Genomic DNA, 22,540 nt, shown 5'->3' with positions numbered 1-22,540 from the left:
CGATAGCTATTTAGTCCCTCTTTGGGATAAACAATGAGGAAAGAAGAATCTCCATTTTATTAAAAAGAAAAACTTTGTTTTGACACGAAGCCTCCTACTGCTCCTTCCACAAGATCCCACCCTCTTGGCAACTGTCCCTTAACAACAACTGACACTGACTGTCTTCAAGAGGGGAGTGAACTGATTAGCTACAGGAAGAAATGTGAAGTTCACCAGCAGCTGAAAGGAAAAAGAGAAGAGACAGAAGGCAACTGTACCACAGACGCGAATCCATCACTTCATGTACTGAAAGGCAGAAGAGATCTTAGCAATTTTTTAATGTTAATTTTTATAAAAGCAAGGACTTTGGATTGAGGCTTTTGTGCTAGGGTCATTATTTTCTTGTTATTTATATTATTAATTTCATACTCAGTCCTTTTGCTCTTTCACTTCCCTCTTGGAAATCTGTTCAAGAGGGAGGCAGAGTCAGGGAGATGCATTGACCAGTTTCTATGGGTAGATGTCAAAGCAAAGCTCTCAAGTCAACCTTCTGGATTTGAAGTTACAAAGCAACAACTCTGCAAGGAGGAGACTGACAGCTCTATTTTGGAGTGAACTAAGATGAGTGGGTAGGTCTTCTGCACAAGAGACCCCAATCAAGCACCCTTTCTCTGAGTCCAGAAGACAAAGGGGCAGAGTGCTGATTCCTGAAGAACAAACTTTTGGCCATGATTTGGCCTCCTGATTCAGCATAGGACAGCTACTGAGGCACATTTCTCCTTCCCTCCCGGGAGCCTGGGGTGTGGGTGAATTGGGGTAAAGAAGCGAGTGACTTGGACAAGAAGCATCTGGCTCTGGCTGCAGCTGCAGCAGCTGCAGCTGCTAATTCAGTCCTCTGAACCAAAGCTGCTGGCTGCACCTGAATCAAAGATTTCCCTTCTCAAAGAAGGAAAAGGTAAGTGATGAGCTTTGTATCTTTATTATGCCTTGGAACAATAGCTCCCAGCAGTAATGAATGTTTCAAAAGGAAGACATTTAAAGACTTTCTAAGTAAGGAGTGTGTGTGTGTGTTTGTGAGAGAGAGAGAGAGACAGAGAGAGACAGAGAGACAGTGACAATGAATTTAGATTTGCAAAAATTGTTGCTGGATTCATAATTTAACCATTCAGGAATGACAAAAAAGTGGGAAAGAACAGGGGCTTGCAATTACAATTCCTCCTAGAAATGCTGTGCATTTGTTTGCTTTGGATGGTCATGACAGAGCAATAGTCCTAAGGAAGGGGAAACCAGCTATTTGGGCTCAATGCGAACTCAGTCTCTTTTCAGGCTTTCCATCTCTCTGCATGTCAGTTTTGGATGGGTCACTTTTATCCTCATTGTGTGTTTTTAGTACCACCATTTTATGGATGCATGCTATTGAGTCGATAACTGCTTCCCACTACATTTTAACTATAGGCATAGAATCAAGATATGGTACTAAAACCATTAAGGGTTCAGAGCTACTGTAGATTAAAGGCACAATAAAATAAAACTGGAAAATATGTTACCGAAGGACCCATAATAGTGGGTCAGTTATTTCTATTATTATAAATTAAATGGAATAAAAAGATGAATAAAGGTTCCACAAAAAAGGAGAAGGGGGCACTTGTTTTAGAAAGTAAACCAACTATCTATTGGCTCACAGAGTAACTCAACTGAGAATTGTTCTCTTTTTGCATCATCAGTTTCATGTTTCCTAGAAAACTAGCTGAAGTGTTTGAAAGAAAATACGGTCACTGAACTTGTGGGAAAGGCTGTGATCTAATAAATTGCCATTAAAAGTAAAGTAATGGAATTAAACATAGAAGGGGGGGGAAGAAGTTAAACTTGTAGCAATTAAACACTCATACACTCTTTCTCTTTGCCTCTTCAATGCATCACAAAGGCACACACAGCCCCCCAAACATTAACTGAATCACTTAATCAGAAAAGCAGAAAAACAGAGAGATGAAAAATGAGAGGATAAGCATGGTGACTAAGCTATCTTCAAGTATGGCTTCTCATTTTTTATTGGACTTTTCAGAGGCCACACAAAAAGGCTGCAGCAGTCAATGTGCTGAAAGATCTGAATTGCTTTTGCAGAAGGTAGGGTGCACTTTTGGAATCAATAACAGAGCAAATGGAATTGGACAGCCAAAATGAATACAAAGCAATGCTAATTAAATTGTAATTAAAAGCATTTTTTCCCCTTCTGCATGGATCCCTCTATTTTTTATTTGATATTTTACTGTCTATACTATACCTCATAAGATAGTAAGGAGTGCAGTTGGTGCTTAGGCACTGGGAGGAATCAGACAATCTCAGTTTAATAGCTAAGAACCATGATCATTACTTACTTTACTGATCTGGGGCAAATCATTAAATAGTGCTTTGTTTCCCACATCTAAAAATCATATCTCAGAGGAACGTTGAAAATGGATAAGTTGCTGCTATTATTTTTAAGAGCTGCAGGTTAAAAACTGCATGAGGTGATGCAAAATGTTTAAATTATGAATGCAGCACATTGCTGTTGAGCTGAAATGTATTTATAGCAATGAAAGGTCCAAACCCTGAAGATAAAAGTATCAACAGCTGGTTAGGACATAACCAGCAATTCTGCAGAATATACTGTTAAGGTTTATATTTTGTATCTATTGAACATTTCAAATCAAAAGGATTAGATGAATTAAGTATTTTAAACAAGGCACAAACAATTGTTACAGTGAGGCTGAAGAGCAGAAAACAGCTTTAAAATGGATTTTTGATTTCCTGAAATTCAGTATTTGGAGCAGATATAATCTTAAGATCTGACCCCTGAAACCTTCTCTGTGTGAATTTAAACAAAGATAAAATACTTTTCTACAAAAAACAAAACAAAAACTGAGTGGGAAGCAAGAAAAAGATTTGATCCAAATATTTTTATTCAGAAATATGATCACTCCTATAAATATATAGGATAAAACATTATGCAATAGCTGGAAGGCAGAAATCCTAAGAGAGACCTATGAATAGATTTAAAAATAACATGGAAGTAAATCTATGTTTGCCATTGTCTGTATTCTTTTAAAAAGATGGTTTTCTGATAAGCATATCAGCATGATACTAATATTTGTATTTTAATTGTACATTTAATACCTTTTAGATTTTTAGATATATGCATCTAAAAATGTAAAAGCTGGGTTCTATAATTATTAGTTGAGGGTTTGATCTTTTCTGTTAGAAAGAATTGTGAGAGATGTTGCCTAACCACAAAATTGTTGATTAAGAACGATTTATGAATGAGAGTATGCAAAAATTTAATGTGGGAACACACTACATGTTCACTAGAAACTAACAGATATGATAGCAAAGGATTTTTAAAGAACAAACTACAGCAAAGACCATAACAGCTAAAGACTAAATAATAAATAATAAAGGGTCTAAAATCTCCATCTGGTCCATTAGGATCAGAAAGCCTATGTTTTCTAAATTCTGAAGAATCTTGATGAATCTGTCTAATCAAGTCCGTGTTATCATAACTGCCTCTTTCTTTTAAATAAGAAAACAGCTTGGTAAGGGAGAGATTGCTGACAAGTGATTAAGGTGATTAAATGGTTAGTTTTAAAAGCTTTAACTAGCTGATGACCTTGTTTATGAGCAATGAGAGGGCCCTTTGTAAGAAGAAAATTGGAACTGGAGTTTGCAATCAGAAGCATATTGATTGAGGAATAGATCTACTAAAATGGGACTTCCTTCCAAATAAACATGTTTTACTAAGCCTATTCGATATTTTCTGGTCTATACTCCTTAGAGATATTTGATGGTCTGCACCTAGGTTTTTCATTCCATATCTTCATTCTCATCAAATGATCCAAGCCAGTATGAAAGGCTATATCAACACCAGGCTTAGGCAACAAGCCAGGCACAAAAGGATTAACAAATGTCTATGGAGATTCTCAATCATCCAAGATAACCCCTTGAGCTGCTCAATACCTCCCCAGTCAACCATTGATGTATGAAAAGCATCATTCAATTAGTACCCTGAACCAAGTTTCTTCTGTTCATATATAAAATTTCATTTTCAACTATTCCATACAAAAGAAAGACTCTCTCTAATCCACATCCCATATTTTTATTTCATGCTGTGTGCATTTGTCTGGTGGTATGGGGGGGGAAATCTGAAGAGTTATGAGGTTGTGAAAAAAAATCTGAGGAGTTATTTGTACAAGGCTACCAATACCTTCTTGCATTTTAAAAACCCATATATAATGGAGAAGATCTATCTATGTTAGAGGTCTTTAAACTTGGTAGTTTTAAGGCTTGTGGACTTCATCTCCCAGAATTCTCCAGTCAGCTGGCTGGAGAATTCTGGGAGTTGAAGTCCACAAGCCTTAAAGCTGCCAAATTCGGGGACCCTTGATCTACGTGGTCACTAAGAGTTGACAACAACTTGGTGCAATATAGTCACACTAAATTAGTAGCACCTCTTTTGGAAGCTATGACACCTGAACCTCTGTGGGGAGGGAAGGACGCAATGGTTGGATTGAGTCCAAGGAGTAGGAGATACAGTGAATCAAGAGGTCCATCAGTAGAAAATCAGCCTGCATGTGCGTTTCGGGAGTATTATAGTTCCAGACATACCGTAGCTGATAAAGGAATCAGTTTCTGAACATAGTTAAACTTTACAAATATCCAGAACTGATTTTGTACTGATAAAGTGACTACTTGTGGAATTGTCCTAAATTAGTCTGGCACAACAAGAATTATTTTCAGTTCAAAAAGACAATAAATGAATAGCTAGTAATCAGACGCCCTTCCGTAACATTAAAATACTCCTGGCTGACTCATCCTTCAAGCTCACTTGGTGAAATGACATTCAAAATGAGGGACTGTCTCTTGTCTCATATTGCCTTTTAAAATGCTGAAAATGATGCAATTGATTTAAACAAAATTTAATTGCCTGAAAATCTATATAACCCAAGTCAATCCAATTCACAATATGTTATGAATCTAATGTAGTCTGGAATACTTTCTGAAATAAGAATTACAAAAGCATCCAAAGATACCTATTATCTGCAAAAAGATAATATTGGATTTCACTGTCACTGAAAAGCATTATTATGATGAGGATGTTTGGTCACACAGTCACAGTCACACAGGGCCGTGGTGGCTCAAGGCTATAAGAAGCCTGTTATTAAAACCAGCTGCCTGCAATTATTGCAGGTTCAAGCCCCACCAGGTCCAAGGTTGACTCAGCCTTCCATCCTTTATAAGGTAGGTAAAATGAGGACCCAGATTGTTGGGCGGGCAATAAGTTGACTTTGTAAATATACAAATAGAATGAGACTATTGCCTTACACACTGTAAGCCGCCCTGAGTCTTCGGAGAAGGGCGGGATATAAATGTAAACAAAAACAAAAAACCTCAGATGTTTAGACTGGCTTTGCCATTTTCATCCACCTATCAAGTCTTTCCCAAAGACCTAGGATAGATAAATGTTATTGTTTGATGGAACTAAAAGTACCATTGCAGGATGCAACTTAAACATAAAACAATAAGATTAGAAGGGATCTTAGAGGTCTTCTAACCCAACCCCTGCTCAAGCAGAAGACCTTATACCATTACATATCTCTTCTTGAAAACCTCCAGTGATGTAAGCTGTAAGCTGCTCCAAGTAAAGCTGCATTTTGCAGTTTACTGGTGGTGATTTTATCAATGCTGATGATGTTCAGATATTTTGGATTGTACCAAAGGGAGCAATTACTATTGATACTGCCCTATCTTTTGTTTGCCATAATCATTCAATTTCTGCTCTTTCCATTTTGTTGTTTTCTCTAGTTCTTTCTCTTTTGTTCTGCTGTCTCCAGGCACTTATCAACAATTATTATGTCTGGGGTGTTATGTGGGAGGTGCTTATCTGTTTAAATTCTAAAGTCCCAAAGTACTCTAGTTCAGGGGTCTCCAACCTTGGCAACTTTAAGACTTGTGGACTTCAACTCCCAGAATTTCTCAGCCAGCTTTGCTGGCTGAGGGATTCTAGGAGTTGAAGTCCACAAGTCTTAAAGTTGCCAAGGTTGGAGACCCCTGCTCCAGTTTGTTCATTTTCTATTACTTTGTCTATTTTGTGGCCCACCAGTTCTTACTTTGTAAGTAAATGGTATTTCTTGCAGATATTCCAGTGCACCATTGTTGCTACATTGTCATGTCATTGTTTATAGTTGTTTATAGGTAATGTTTGTTCCACTGTATTACTCTGGTGGCACAGGGTAGTGTTATAACAAAAATAATGTTATTTTCGCTATTATTGGTAACAATTGCTCCTTTTTTTACATCTTTTCAGATCTGAGCAATGATGAAGACTATGTCCAGTGGGAACTGCACCTTGAATGTGCCAGCCAAGAATTCCTACCGGATGGTTGTATTGGGAGCCTCCAGGGTGGGCAAGAGTTCCATTGTCTCTCGGTTTCTCAATGGCCGCTTTGATGACCAATACACACCCACCATTGAGGATTTCCATCGCAAAGTTTACAACATTCGAGGTGACATATATCAGCTGGACATCTTGGATACATCTGGGAATCATCCATTCCCTGCCATGAGGAGGCTTTCTATTCTCACAGGTTAGAAACATACATGTGAGGCTTAACAGTGTTAAAAACTTAAAAAGTTAAGTTTGTCATAATCAGGGCTGATCACTTTGGGAGAAGAAGACTGAGGTTGCTTGGGAAAATCCAAAGTTAAACGGAAAAGGCAAGAATTGTCCATGTTAAGTCTAAATCCTGTCTTTAAGAGGCAACCACCAATTTCCCAAAGACTAAGTCAGATGCTTTTGGACAAGAAGACTTTGGCCTTGGTTTTTGTGGACAAACAAACTCTTGTGGCATGACAAGCTCCTCTGAAAATTCAAACATAGTTCTAGAGCAGCATGTGAGATAACATTAATGTCTATTGTTCAAAGAGGACAAAACCATCTTTGGTTGTATGTGAGCCCACCAATGATCTTTGATATGTGACGGTGGTGGGATTCAATTTTTTTACTACCAATTCTTGGGCATGGCTTGGTGGGCGTGGCATTGCTTAGTGGGCATGGCTTGGTGGGTGTGGCAAGGGAAGGATACTGCAAAATCTCCATTCCCTCCCCACTCCAGGGGAAGGTTACTGCAAAATCCCCATTTCCTCCTGATCAGCTGGGACTCAGGAGGAAGATAATAGATGGGGATGGGCCCAGTCAGAGGTGAAATTTACCAGTTCTCAGAACTACTCAAAATTTCTGCTACCGGTTCTCCAGAACGGGTCAGAACCTGATGAATCCCACCTCTGGTATGTGAGCTCAACAATGCATCTGAAATGGACTTTTCTATTCACAGCTATTGATTCTTTGATATTTATATAGAAATAGTCCTTGACTCGTGACCACAACTTCAAAAATTTCCATTGCTAAGCCAGACAGTTGTTAAGTGACATTTAATAAACCTTTTTTGCCACAGCTGTTAGGTGAATCACTGCAGTTGTTAAGTTAGTAACGCGGTTGCTAAGTGAATCTGGCTTCCTCATTGACTTTGCTTGTAAGAAGATTGCAAAAGGTGATTACAGACACTGGGACACTGCAGTTGTCATATATATGTGCCAGTTGCCAAATGTTGAAATTTTGATCATGTGACCATGGGAATGGTGCAATAGTAATAAGTGTAAAAAATTATCATGTCACTTTTTTCAGTTCTGTTGTAACTTTGGATAGTCTCTAAACAAATGGTTTTAAGTAAAAAACTATATTAGGATTGACTAAAAATAGACATGCATAATAAATTGAAACAAACTGATTCAATCTTATATTTAATATAAGTGGATCACACAGCAACTATTTCCTTTTTAGAATAGAATGGAATAGAATTTTTATTGGCCAAGTGTGATTGGACACACAAGGAATTTGTCTTGGTGCATATGCCCTCAGTGTACATGAAAGAAAAGATACGTTCATCAAGGTACAACATTTACAACACAATTGATGGTCAATATATCAATATAAATCATAAGGATTGCCAGCAACAAAGTTACAGTCATACAGTCATAAGTGGAAAGAGATTGGTGACGGGGACGATGAGAAGATTAATAGTAGTGCAGATTTAGTAAATAGTTTGACAGTGTTGAGGGAATTATTTGTTTAGGAGAGTGATGGCCTTCGGGAAAAAACTGTTCTTGTGTCTAGTTGTTCTGGTGTGCAGTGCTCTATAGCATCATTTTGAGGGTAGGAGTTGAAACAGTTTATGTCCAGGATATGAGGGATCTGTAAATGTTTTCACGGCCCTCTTTTTGATTCATGCAGTATACAGGTCCTCAGTGGAAGGCAGGTTGATAGCAATTATTTTTTCTGCAGATAATTATAATCTATTATTTTTCAGGCTTATCTGCATGTATTCAGTATCTGCAGTATCTGCATCAATCATTACATGAAGCATTTTGATTGAACAATACTATGCATCATCATTTTTTACAGAATATAAAAAACAGCAACCACAGTCAGATAGTTCGCTGTTAGAATTTATGAAATTTAGATGCCAAACAATAGCAAAGGAGCAATATAGAGAGACTGATATATGGAAAATTGTAAAAAATAAAAATGGAACTTGAAGAAAACTTGAAGAACTTGGTCGCCACAATGTAAAAAAAGATGTGGAGAAAGAGTGCAGAGAAGAACAACAAAGATGATTAGGGGACTGGAGGCTAAAATATATAAAGAACGGTTGCAGGAACTGGGTGTCTAGTTTAATGAAAAGAAGGACCAAGGACATGATAGCAGTGTTCCAATATCTCAGGGGCTGCCACAAAGAAGAGGGAGTCAAACTATTCTCCAAAGCACCTGAGGGTAGAACAAGAAGCAACGGGTGGAAACTAATCAAGGAGAGAAGCAACCTAGAACTAAGGAGAAATTTTCTGATAGTTAGGACAATTAATCAGTGGAACAACTTGCCTCCAGAAGTTGTGAATGTTCCAACACTGGAAGTTTTTAAGAGATTGGATAACGATCATTCTGAAGTGGTGTAGGGTTTCCCGCCTAGGCAGGGGGTTGGACTAGAAGACCTCCAAGGTCCCTTCCAACTCTATTATTCTGTATTCTAAAACATTGAAAGATTGGGCAAGAAATGTTTTAGATACTGAATGCATTAAACTTCACAGATTGTTCAGCATTTAGTTCTTAGAGCTGGACAAGATAGAAGAAAAATAATATTAGTAATAATATAAATTCAATTTTTCACTGAAGAGAACGCCGCTATAGAAAAAATAAGGTTAAGGAAGCTTTGCAACCTGAATTCATTGCACTGCATATATATGTTAATGGATCCCTTAGTTCTGTGAATTCTTAAATAATATCTATTTTATTTAAATATCCTGAATGTTTTTGTTTTATTGCTACTGTCCCCCACCCTAACACTCTTTACTTATGCTAGGCTTTAGCTCTCACCTTCCTAGGTAGTATGGCTTTTGATTAGAAAAGTATTAGGTATTATGGGCTTTGACAAATAGAAGTCATTAGATTGCAAAGTCTGTCATAAAATCTATAGAATTTATAATAGTTTTGCTGTCTGCTGTTTTTAAACACATATTTCTGTATGATAAAATTGTAACCTACTGCCTTTATTATTTCTTGTTGAAATATTGCAGGAGATGTTTTCATTCTTGTATTCAGTTTGGACAACAGAGAATCCTTTGATGAGGTCAAGAGGCTCCAGAATCAGATCCTTGAAGTCAAATCTTGTCTGAAGAACAAAACCAAGGAAACAGGGGATCTGCCTATGGTGATCTGTGGTAACAAGAATGATCATGGTGAACACTATCGCCAAGTGAGTTCTGATGAAGCTGAGAAGCTTGTCTCCAGTGACGAGAACTGTGCATACTTTGAAGTCTCAGCCAAGAAAAACACCAACGTGAACGAGATGTTCTATGTTCTTTTCAGCATGGCCAAACTACCCCATGAAATGAGTCCTGCTCTTCACAGGAAGATCTCTGTGCAGTATGGTGACGCTTTCCACCAAAAGTCCTTCAGGATGCATAGGGTCAAAGAGACAGATGCCTATGGCATGATTTCCCCCTTTGCTCGTCGACCCAGTGTCAACAGTGATCTGAAGTACATAAAATCCAAAGTCCTCCGAGAAGGGCAAGCAAGGGAGAGAGAAAAATGCACAATCCAGTAAAAGAAGCTCCACCAAGAAGGAGTCCTTAGCATATGTGCAGTGCCTTAAAGAAAGTGGCTGAAGAGAGACAGTCTGAAAATATTTACCGAGTCATGGGTGACAACAGCGGTCATGAAAATACTTTGGCTAGAGCATTGTACCATTTCTGTAAAGATATAAATAAATTAAAACACAGCATTGTAAATACTTGAAGCTGCTATGGTAGATACTGTAACTGCCATACACAGCCCTTATTATTGGTCTTTTGGTTTTTGTATTTTTTTAACGGGGAAAAAAAACCCTCTTAGTTTTCTTTTTATTTTCCTTTGTTTCAAGAAGCTTCAAGGTATAAAGAAATTTGAACTTCAATTTTATACAAAAACAGTTAAAAGACAGGCTTGATTTGTACAGGTTTCTTGAGTAGCCATCATGCAGGAGACAATCTGATAACAAGTTGAAAATTGGGTGTTGTATTCCTCCAATTCCTCATCCAAAAAAGATTCACACATTTTGAGGAAAATATACTTCTTTGTGCCAATGATAATTCTTCATCGTGTCTCTACAAACACTACATTTGATAATTTTTCTGGTTTTTTTGCAAATGACAAAAGTGTTTGTTTTAATTAATGTGTGAATTAGTTGGCAAGTATGACCTAGAAATACCAGCTGATTTTCAGTTACATGATATGTAAATAATTGAAATATATGTACTGTAAGAACAAGCACACCTGTTTCATGTGATTTTCTGTTCCTAAAAAACGTCATATCCATATACTTGGAAACTTTTATTGTACACCCATTCAAATCCCATTCATTTTTATTCCACAATAATGATTCTGCTTTCTACCATTCTGGTAATAATGACATTGGATGTGCAATGCCAGATGTTATGCTCTATCCTCCAACTTTCTCATATTAATGTTGTAAACCTGTGGAGATTAATCTGAGAGTAAACCCAATTGAATTTAGTAGAACTTAGTAGAACACAAGATTGTGGTATAAGGCTCTAGGCCAGTGTAGACTGAAAATGGGACTAAAAACTTAAGCATCCATTGCTGAACAAAGCTTGCACTTAAGGTTGAGCAAGTTATTATTAAACAATGATGTTTATTTCTCACTAAAAATATCTGACCAGCAGCTACATTTTTCCCATGTTTAAATGGCTGAGAAGTTTCTGGTTTCTGGTGCAGCTATTTATTTGCAAAAGAGAGTTCAGAGTTTAAATTTAACATGACTGTCTTCCAAGCCATGTCCATTGTCCATGTACCACAATGCTGAGTGCACTATTGTACAAAGCGAGTGAGAGGTTATATACTTTTATAATAAAAACATAGCTTTTCTTTCCTCAACCTGCTACCTTTTAGATCAATTGGGTCTATCTGGAATTCCTTGGCCTTTGCTTGGAATTAGTCCAAAACATGTGGAGGAATCTGATGTTACTATTTCCATTTTTTTAAAAAAACTTAATATTGGTGGATTTCTTCCAGACAATCTATTTACCAGAATGTTTGTGGAGAAAAAGCGATGTCAGAATTAGCTTGGCTTGTTACCAAGAGCCTTTTTGATTATCTTATTTGACTCTTGAATAATTCTTAGTATCTATAGAATCCATGTTAATAAGAATTAGATTTTGTTCTGAGCCAGCTGCCTAAATGTCTTTCCTCATTTCTTAGTGTTCATTTTCTCTCTCTTTTTTTTCAGCTATGATAATTCTCTGCTCTTAAAGATCATATATCAGAACAGAACTGAATTTTGCATACCTCAGAATTATTAAGAAGGTTTGAGCCCATTTGTCTTGAATAGGGAGATATTGTAGGGAATAATGGGGGCACAATTATGCTAGCCCAGGTCCCTCCTGCCCCCATCAGTCTCAATGACGTCCCTTCCTTCCTTCCTTCCTTCCTTCCTTCCTTCCTTCCTTCCTTCCTTCCTTCCTTCTTTCCTTCCTTCCTTCCTTTCTTCCTTCCTTCCCGTGGACTAATAGAAGTTTTTATAAAATTACCTCAGACATGAATGTGTACTGTAATGTATGTGGTTGTATATGCACACACGTGCCTAGCAGGTAGAAGAGACACTTCAGTCTCCGTAATGTTAACCTACTGTCCACAATGTAGATTTCTAAAATGCTCTACCAGCCATTGAATATATCACAACTCTGTGTAATATTATACCTCATACACTGTATATATGTGAATAGTACTGTGTGCTTTAGTTGGCAATGCAAGCTTTACTGGCATAAAGAAAAGTTCACTTTGACATCTAATAATTAAGTAAAGTGAGTATATGTAGAAGTTCTTGTGGGACAAAATGGTTTCCCATCTACTTCTACAAGATTACATACTTCCTTGTTTATTATATAAAATTCAATATTGCTAATTTCCTAGTGCCATTTCAGCCATTTATGTCATTTTGAAAAGATTCTGCATTTGTATAGATGTTTTTCTCTCTTTCTTTCGATAAATGTGATCTATTTATTAACTGTGTCCTGGATTGATTTATTTTTATAAAAATGTGATCAGGTAGCTGATTTGCTCTGGATGGCCAGCTGTTTAATAGCAAATTACTATGCATTGAATCACATAATTTACAGGAGTTTACAAGTGATGATTTACACATTTGCATTAAAAATTGTGATGCAAAATTGTGTGATTGTGTGCCATTCTATGCATCAATGCAGTATATTATGGATGCTATTGACACCATTGTTCTAATATAGATTCATAGGAATGTTCCAGTTGAAAAATAACTATTTAAATTAATGGATGGATTCTCAGCAATAGAAAAACAGTTTTCTTCACTATAGACAGTGTAAGGTTTTTTATCAAGGGGGAATTCACCAGTGGTGAAATCCAATTTTTTTTACTACCAGTTCTGTGGGCATGGCTTGGTGAGTGTGGCAGGGGAAGGATACTGCAAAATCCCCATTCCCTCCCCACTCCTGGGGGAAGGATATTGCAAAATCTCCATTCCCACTCCTCTCTGGGGCCAGCCAAAGGTGGTATTTTCCAATTCTCTGAACTACTCGAAATCTGTGCTACCAGTTCTCCAAACTGCTCAAAATTTCCACTACCGGTTCTTCAGAACCTTTCAGAACCTGCTGGATTTCACCCCTGCCCACAGCCATATAAATGTAAAGTCAATTACTGCCATAGGAGTTAATGCTGGGCAAAGGCCCATCAAACTGAACTAGGTCAATCCTGATTGAAGGATAACTTTGGAAATAGAAAGAAATTTTGCTTCTGGAGAACCAGAGAAATTTGTCTGAAGCAACCTGAAATCTGAGACAATATGACAATAGATACCTTGTCCTGTTTTCTGTAGCAACCAACATTTCCTAAACAATTCCACAAAATTATGACCACACCACCAATCATGCCTGCAGGAGAAGAAAAGCAGGAATATTAGGATCTGCCCCGTGTCTTTTATCTACTGCTCAATAGAATAACTTCAGACAGCTCACATTTATGGAGGAACAGAAAGGATTAAATAATATTTACTTCTTTTCCCTTCCTTGCTGGTCTTACGTCGTTATCACCTGAAGCCATTCTTACCATGAGTGGCTTGCAATTATTGCTACAATTCTTAATTAACAGGATCCATCAACTGCAATTATATTAGCAAGAGTTACATGAAACAGAATCTACAGAGCTAACAGGCTACGAAATTAATGAAATTGGGGCTAGGGGAGATGGATTTCCACCCACCCCCCTTATTTCAAAGTATTACACATTGCTTGGTCCAGGTAAAGGTCATGTCCACTTACATGGGGAAGGGATCAGTCCAGGAGCAAAGGATTTGAGTTCAAAGTCACAGTCAGCTATGAGTGTCTTTCGTCTCATTCATCATTGAAGTATTTGAGAGATGTATAACCTTACGTAATGAACTGAGATCCCCTGAAGAAGGATGAGATAAAATAAATATGTCTTGCAGACAGAAAATAAAGATCCTTTATTTGCAGGGGTGAGTCACATTTTCTGTGGTTTTCTATTTCTCTCTCCCCCTTTTTTTTTTCATTTGTGCTTGCTTAATGTCTGAGAATTTATCTGACAAATCATAGCACAAAATTAATATTAATATATACAGGTAGTCCTCAAACTACGATCACAATTGAGTTCAAAATTTCTGTTGCTAAGTGAGACAATTGTTAAATGAATTTTGCCCCATTTTAGGACCTTCTTGCCACAGTTGTTAAATGTATCACTACGGTTAAGCTAGTAACAAGGTTGTTAAGTGAATAAGATATTTTGTTGCGAGCAGAGGAGTGGAGGATTCTTGCATCTTGCATCTGTGTTTTGTTATTAAACATCATGCTCATATGGACAAGATAAATAGCATTAACACATACCAGGTAAGATTTCCAGATCTCTGTGGAATGAATTAAAAATAACTTTAGCCCTAATTAGAAGTTTGCTTTACATGCCGTAATCTAGTAAGGAGTCAGACTTTCTTCTCTTGCTACCTCTTCTCTATTTTGTTCATCAAATTATATTATTAAGTATTCATTTTCATGTATCCAAGAAACAAAATATCTAGAACATCTGAAAAAATGTACCTCTTTTGCACCTGGAAAGTCTAGTTCAATCCCACATTATGAGATAGGGATGGGAAAATTGTCTGATACCTGAAAAGCCATAGCCAACTTGTATATCCAGATTCTGATATCAATTGTCCTTTGAAGAACTTGGAGTACACATCATTTCTTCCTCCACCCACCCCCCAAAAATATGTATTATTATTTTACCTTTTTGTAGACTTTAGTTCAGCATTCAATACCATCATTCCAGACATTCTTCTAACTAAGCTAAACCAGCTACAGGTACCGGAACAGACTTGTAAGTGGATCACAAGCTTCCTAACAAACAGGAAGCAGCAGGTGAAGCTAAGCAAGATCACATCAAATACCTGTACAATTAGCACAGGGGCCCCCCAAGGCTGTGTGCTCTCCCCACTTCTCTTCTCTCTGTATACCAATGACTGCATCTCCAATGATCCATCTGTTAAGCTACTGAAGTTCGCAGATGACACAACAGTGATTGGTCTCATTCGAGACAATGACGAATCCGCATATAGACGAGAGGTCGAACGACTAGCCTTGTGGTGCAACCAAAACAATCTGGAACTGAACACACTCAAAACCGTAGAAATGGTGGTAGACTTTAGGAGAAACCCTTCCATACTTCCACCTCTCACAATACTTGACAACACAGTATCAACAGTAGAAACCTTCAAATTTCTGGGTTCTATCATATCGCAAGATCTCAAATGGACAGCTAACAACAAAACATCATTAAAATGGACAACAAAGAATGTTCTTTCTGCGCCAACTCAGTAAGCTCAAACTGCCCAAGGAGCTGCTGATCCAATTCTACAGGGGAATTATTGAGTCTGTCATTTGCACCTCTATAACTGTCTGGTTCGGTTCTGCAACCCAACAAGAAAAACACAGACTTCAGAGGATAATTAGAACTGCAGAAAAAATAATTGCTACCAATTTGCCTTCCATTGAGGACCTGTATACTGCACGAATCAAAAAGAGGGCCGTGAAAATATTTGCAGATCCCTCGCATCCTGGACATAAACTGTTTCAACTCCTACCCTCAAAATGATGCTATAGAGCACTGCACACCAGAACAACTAGACACAAGAACAGTTTTTTCCCGAAGGCCATCACTCTGCTAAACAAATAATTCCCTCAACACTGTCAGACAATTTACTGAATCTGCACTACTATTAATCGTTTCATAGTTCCCATCACCAATCTCTTTCCACTTATGACTGTATGACTATAACTTGTTGCTGGCAATCCTTATGATTTATATTGATATATTGACCATCAATTGTGTTGTAAATGTTGTACCTTGATGAACGTATCTTTTCTTTTATGTACACTGAGAGTATATGCACCAAGACAAATTCCTTGTGTGTCCAATCACACTTGGCCAATAAATTCTATTCTTCTTCTTCTTCTTCTTTAATTCTATTAGAATTTTTCAAAACAAAAAAAGGAGGAAAATTAAAATTAGAGAGAAATGAAAAAAAGAAGAAAACAGACAAAATTATGCCTTCTACCTTTCTTTCTCTCAAGCAGTTATCATTTCATTGTTTCCTTCATCTTCTTCGATCTGTTTTAATTCCCAAATCCAGAAATAAATTCAGTATTTTCTTCACTCAACAAAAAGTCCACATAAGATCTCTAGTCTTTAAAAAAATGTTAAGGGATGTGGTGGCTCAGTGGCTAAGATGCTGAGCTTGTCAATCAAAAGGTCAACAGTTCAGCGGTTCAAATCCCTAGTGCCGTGTAATGGAGTGAGCTCCCATTACTTGTCCCAGCTTCTGCCAGCCTAGCAGTTTGAAAGCACGTAAAAAATGACAAGACTGAACATCGACATCTTAGGAATCAGCAAACTAAAGTGGACAGGAATGGGCGAATTTAATTCAGATGACTATCAGGTATACTACTGTGGGCAAGTATCCCACAAAAGAAATGGAGTGGCCTTCATAATCAATAAAAAAGTAGGAAAAGCAATACTGGGATACAATCCCCAAAATGACAGAATGATCTCAGTCCGAATCCAAGGCAAACCATTCAATATCACAGTAGTTCAAGTCTATGCCTCAACCACTGGTGCTGAAGAAGATGAAATTTACCAGTTCTATGAAGCCCTACAGCACCTGATAGAATTAACACCAAAAAATGATGTCCTTATCATCATGGAAGATTGGAATGCTAAAGTAGGAAGCCAAAAGAATAACAGGCAAGTATGGCCTTGGAGTACAAAATAAAGCAGGGCACAGGCTGATAGAATTCTGTCAAGACAATACGATGGTCATAGCAAACACTCTTTTCCAACAACCTAAGAGACGACTCTACACATGGACATCACCAGATGGTCAACACAGAAATCAGATTGACTATGTGCTCTGCAGCCAAAGATAAAGAAGCTCTATACAGTCAATAAAAACAATACCAGGAGCTGACTGTGGCTCAGATCATGAGCTTCTTCTTGCAAAATTTAGGCTTAAACTAAAGAAAGTAGGGAAAAGCACCAGGCCACTCAGGTATGAACTAAATCATATCCCTGATGAATATACAGTAGAGGTGACAAATAGATTTAAAGAATTAGATCTGATAGACAGAGTGCCTGAAGAACTATGGACAGAGGTTCGCAACATTGTACAAGAGGTAGCAACTAAAACCATTCCAAAGAAAAAGAAATGCAAGAAAGCAAAATGGCTGTCTGAGGAAGCTCTGCAAATAGCTGAGGAAAGAAGGGAAGCGAAAAGCAAGAGAGAAAGAGAAAGATACACCCAGTTGAATGCAAAATTCCAGAGAATAGCTAGAAGAGATAAGAATGCATTCTTAAATGAACAGTGCAAAGAAATAGAAGAAAACAGTAGAATAGGGAGGACCAGAGATCTATTCAAGAAAATTGGAGATATGAAGGGAATGTTTCATGCAAAGATGGGCATGATAAAGGACCAAAATGGCAGGGATCTAACAGAGGCAGAAGAGATTAAAAAGAGGTGGCAAAATTACACAGAAGAACTATATAAGAATGAGCTTAACATCCCTGATAACCATGATGGGGTGGTCACGAACCTTGAACTAGACATCCTAGAATGTGAAGTCAAATGGACCTCAGGAAATCTGAGCAATAACAAAGCTAGTGGAGGAGACTATTCCTGCTGAGCTATTCAAAATCTTAAAAGACAACGCAGTAAAAGTGCTACACCCAATTTGCCAGGAAACTCAACAATGGCCACAGGATTGGAAACGGTCAGTTTACATTCCAATTCCAAAGAAAGGCAATGCCAAAGAATGTTCAAACTATCGCACCATTGCACTCATTTCACATGCTAGTAAGGTTATGCTTAAAATCCTACAAGCTAGGCTCCAGCCATATGTGGAGTTTACCTACAAGGAGCAGGCGTCTGGAGCGCAAGGAGGTGATCTCACAATCTTTCCTTTTTCTGAAGTGACTACATTGGCCGGAATTCACCATCTGGCTGCTGATTTCCCTCTCTATACCATCTCTGCTTCTTCAGGGACATTTAGTTCACCATTCATGGCCATTTCATTATTTATTCTATCCTTGTTCATATAATAATATTGCTGCACTTACCATACACAATATTCATTTCTCATGTTCTTTTTCTAATTCCATGCCCATATATCCAATAAGACCTATTGTTCAAAACAATATGTATGCCTTGTAAAGCAGAATGAACCAATAATCTCTACTATAACTTATTGCCAAATTGCATTTTAATGAGACAATACTGGAAGTTGAAAAAGTAACTTTATGTATTATGTTTAGAAGTTCTTGCAGGAAACCAGAACAACGTGAATCTTTGACTTTCATACATGATACCAATAGTAATGAATATATGTAGCTCAGGATTGAACTGTGAAGCACTTAGGACTCCACAGACATGAATCTGTTATGAATTTCCTCTACACAACGTGGGCCCTGCTCCCATTATCCCACTTCCTTAAGGACCTTCCCTCATGTCTCTGTCTGATCGTATCCAAATGCAATTTTGTCCCATCAACTTTCTGAACAATATCAACCTCCAAAGATCTAAACCGGAAGTCAGCTCAGAAACATTCTCAAGCTCAATAGAGGAGAAGGGTTCATCAAATCTAGCATCTTATTCCCCACAATGGTCAGCTACTTGCTTCTACTGTATGAAAACAATTGAGGTTCAGCAGCTTCAGACCACTGTAAATCTATTTCTGGCTTTGCAGTAGATTGGAAACCACAGTAAAACTGGTCTTTTCTTTGAAACTGTGGCCCACATAAATGCACACAGCAGGAAGTAAGAACACAGATGGGTGCAATACAAGAAATGTATTTTATTACCCTTTTGGGTGGAATGAGACATGAGGGGGGGTGTTTTTACTGCACGATTTGCAGCTGTTAATTAAATGATATCCTTTGCTCTTTGTTCTCAGCATTTTGGGGTTGGCCAAAATAAAAATGAATGCAATTCATTTTCAAGCCTTTTTTGACGGGTTAAGTGGCTATTCTTCTATTTCACTGAGCAACTTGAAGCTTCAGTGTTATGGAACAGCTGGACAGATAGACAAAATTCACATATTCCAACATATATTTTTTGCATTTAATTATTTCAATCATATGTTCTTTCTCATAGCGTAACCTTATCTTCTAACAAGTGGGGACTTTTGCCAGTTTACTATAGTCCAGTTAGGTTGTGGGGCTGGGCCTCCCCTCATCTCCCAGTGATTCTTGGTTTTGTTTTAAAATTTCTCTTCACATGTTATCAGTTGGAGGAAACTACCTATGGTAATCCTATAGTAATTCTAGGAAAGGGTATATGAAGCATTTGATGTAGAGTGTTCTTAAGTAAACTTGGCATTTAGATATGGTAGAACCAAGGTGTCCCCAACAATGGCCTGCTAACTCTGGTTTACTTACTCAATAGATCATGATATAGTTCAACATTCGTTGTTTAAAGCCCTATTCTGGCTCTGGAAAAACACAAGAATCTTGTGCAACAGTTGTTCTATTCTAGGTTGTTTCTTCTCCCTATAAATGGCACACTTGTCCTTTCCAAGCTAAAAAATTACAAGGATTCCCAAACATTGTGAAATGCATTTTGAAAGAGGTAGCCAGGATTGCATAAAGCATTCCAAATAGAACAATACTGTAGAACTGACAGTCTAATACTGGACATTTTATTTTTATTTCTTTTCTCAAAGAATACTTAGCAAGTAATTTATCTTAGCTTTCTTTCTATAACACAGAGCTGGCATCTCCTTGGCTGAGCCTTTGAGTCTTCCTCAGTGACATAGTAATGGATCCCTTCACAGTAAACATGTCAGCTGATCTCATAACAGCAACATTGGAATATTGCCTTGGGTGCTGAACATAATGTTACTAAGCTCGAAGGCTGGGAAATAACACAGGAAAGACAACAGGAATAATATTGTGGCATCAAGGAAACAGTTTCTTTATGAGGAGATACTAAAAAGAGCTAAATATATACATCTTGCTTCCTTAGTGTCTGAGCAGGGAAGAAGCACTATAACAAGAAAGACTATAACAACTCTAAAGTGGCTATGAAAGTACCAAAGAAGGACATGAATCAGGTGCATTAGGCTGTCGTATGTGGAATTATAAATTATAAGTGTATAAGAAGTTATAAATTCTAACATAAATCAAATAAACTATGGTCTTTTCAAAATAATAAATTATAAATAACTTTTAAGTTTTCTTTCAGGGTTTTCCTAACATTAACATTACTTTGTTTGGTTAAAATGTAAATGTGTGGTGCAGAGGCTGTTTTGCTTTTGTTTCTTCTATTGCTCTATTACTGAGGATAAATAACAAACCACTTTGCTTCATCCTTGGTTTCAGCTCTATCAAAGAGAAGTATGTTAGCAGTTATACAGCTAGATCACAGATCAAATTGATAGATATGTGGTACCTTCTAGATTTGTTGCACTTAACACATACATTTCCAGGCTTGTTGACTGCAGATTATGGGAATGAAATTGGAGCTTGGAAAAATTTGATATAAGGACGATTAAGGTCATAATTTACACAAATTCTGGTGACTTCTGAAAGCGCAAGTAGTTTCCCAGCTCAAAGCTGGGCAACTGAAAGTCCAAGGCCAACATGTAGCTCCAAAACCACTTTTTGTAGTCCTCAAAGAAACTTCTAACTATAAAGTGCTTGACAGAAGAGATTTTTCAGTAACTTCTATTCATGTAGCACCTCTTCATGTTTCTAGGCTTATTTTGTGCTATTTTATTTTCATTGCTATGCTGCTTTTCCTCTTAGATATGCCAAGGTATTATCCAAAATATAGTTCTACGTATGCACACACACACACACGCACACCAGCTGAGTCCCACTGATCATAAAGTGAAGCATCCTGCAACCAATGATAGCTACAGTTAGATTGCCTTTTCAGTGGCTCTAGTATTAACTGCTACCTCTCCATTCTAAATGGGTTGGATCCTTCCAACAACCCCAGATTGAGTGGCACATACCATAATCCAGGCCAGCCATTTTCATCTTTGATGGGAACCTAGACGATCCCATACTTTAGTTAAGAGAAAGTCAGTAATAGTTGTCCCCTGCTTGTCTGAACAACTATAGCCACTTCAGCAGATCTAGGACACATTGAGAGGGGAAATACTATACATATGTTTCTGGGCAGTCTGGTAGTAAATCAGAAAATAAGATATACAATCACTACAGGCTAAAATAAGACATGGGAGCATGTTATTCCTTATATGCAGAAGGTATCATGTTTAATATATAGCATCATTAAGAAAGGCAGGTACCTGTGTCAAACTATGGAGAACTTCTGCTGGAGAGTATAAATTGACTTTTCCCAACTTTTTGAGATGCTAATCAATGGTCATCTTAACCCATCAGAAGGGAAGAAGACAACTTTAGAGAAACAATATTTTGTCTCAGAAGATACCATCTTAGAAAATTCTATCAAAAAGAAACAGATAATTTATTCCCTCTTGGAACAACTTTTTAATTTTGCTTTTAATGGTGATGGAGACAGAGATGGAAGTCTCTTGGAATGCAGTCATAATATTGATTGTGTATATTCAGCATTGTGGATGGTAAACCATGGTTTGCAACAGAGTATTATATGAATTAAAAATATAATTTAGTAAACCATGATTAAACTAATTCTGGTTTACATCATATGTGACCTCATCCAACTATAAATTGAGATATGAAGAATAATAATTCTAAGTTAATATTGGCACTCTAACTTTTTTGCCTCAGCACCCATTGAATGTTCACTTCTACAAAATTCTCTTCTCTCCATGTTTAATTGCTGGAAACAATTCTCTCCCCTATTTAAGTCTTTGTTCTGTGGTACAAGTGTCATTTGCACTTTATCTGCCTTTTTGTAATAAATGAATCAGGGCCCAAACTTTTTAATTTATACTTGCAGTGTCTTAAAATAAATAATTTAAAAATGTGGCAATCAGAATCGAAGCAAATACCCTGATGGATATCATTCCATCTTTATCAAGTTTTTCATTCTTTTTTTTTCCCATTTGCCCGGTAGTGATTATACATGGTGTAATTAAATTCATAGCCGAAAAGAAAAGAAAGAAAGAGAAAATAACCAGAAAAGAAAAGAAGAAAAGATAAAAGAAAAGAAAAGAAAAGAAAAGAAAACAGCACCAACTCTTTTTCTTCTTCAGATAAATTGTCCCACTTATATCTCCAGGTTCTACAGGCAATGAGTCATATTTTTTTTGTTACTGCTGTTGTATTGTGTTATTAGAAGAGACCTTGAATAAATAGTTGTTAAATCTTTCCTTTATCTGCTATGGTAGTTCTTCCCAACTATGAGTGAGCATTGTCAGTTACTGTACTAATATCCTTCCT

General features: G+C 37.3%; 1 protein-coding gene across 1 annotated transcript; it reads left to right on the top strand.

Annotated features, from left to right (window-relative positions):
• The first annotated feature begins 252 nt into the window (after positions 1-252).
• RASD2 (RASD family member 2) lies at positions 253-12,605 on the top strand. The gene is made up of 3 exons (XM_058190487.1): positions 253-934; positions 6,317-6,596; positions 9,637-12,605. Exons 2-3 carry the CDS (start codon positions 6,326-6,328, stop codon positions 10,164-10,166), a joined length of 801 nt encoding a protein of 266 aa, XP_058046470.1. The 5' UTR covers positions 253-934; positions 6,317-6,325; the 3' UTR covers positions 10,167-12,605.
• Positions 12,606-22,540: the final 9,935 nt, after the last annotated feature.

Source organism: Ahaetulla prasina, chromosome 7, assembly GCF_028640845.1.
Source record: "Ahaetulla prasina isolate Xishuangbanna chromosome 7, ASM2864084v1, whole genome shotgun sequence".
Classification (NCBI taxonomy): Eukaryota; Metazoa; Chordata; class Lepidosauria; order Squamata; family Colubridae; genus Ahaetulla; species Ahaetulla prasina.
This window is presented reverse-complemented; position numbering and strand designations above follow the sequence as displayed.

Coding starts and splice junctions, on each gene's coding strand:
- RASD2 (XM_058190487.1), top strand. CDS start 6,326: ATGATGAAGACTATGTCCAGTGGGAACTGCACCTTGAATGTGCCAGCC. Junction 6,597..9,636: donor GAGGCTTTCTATTCTCACAG/GTTAGAAACATA, acceptor GAAATATTGCAG/GAGATGTTTTCATTCTTGTA.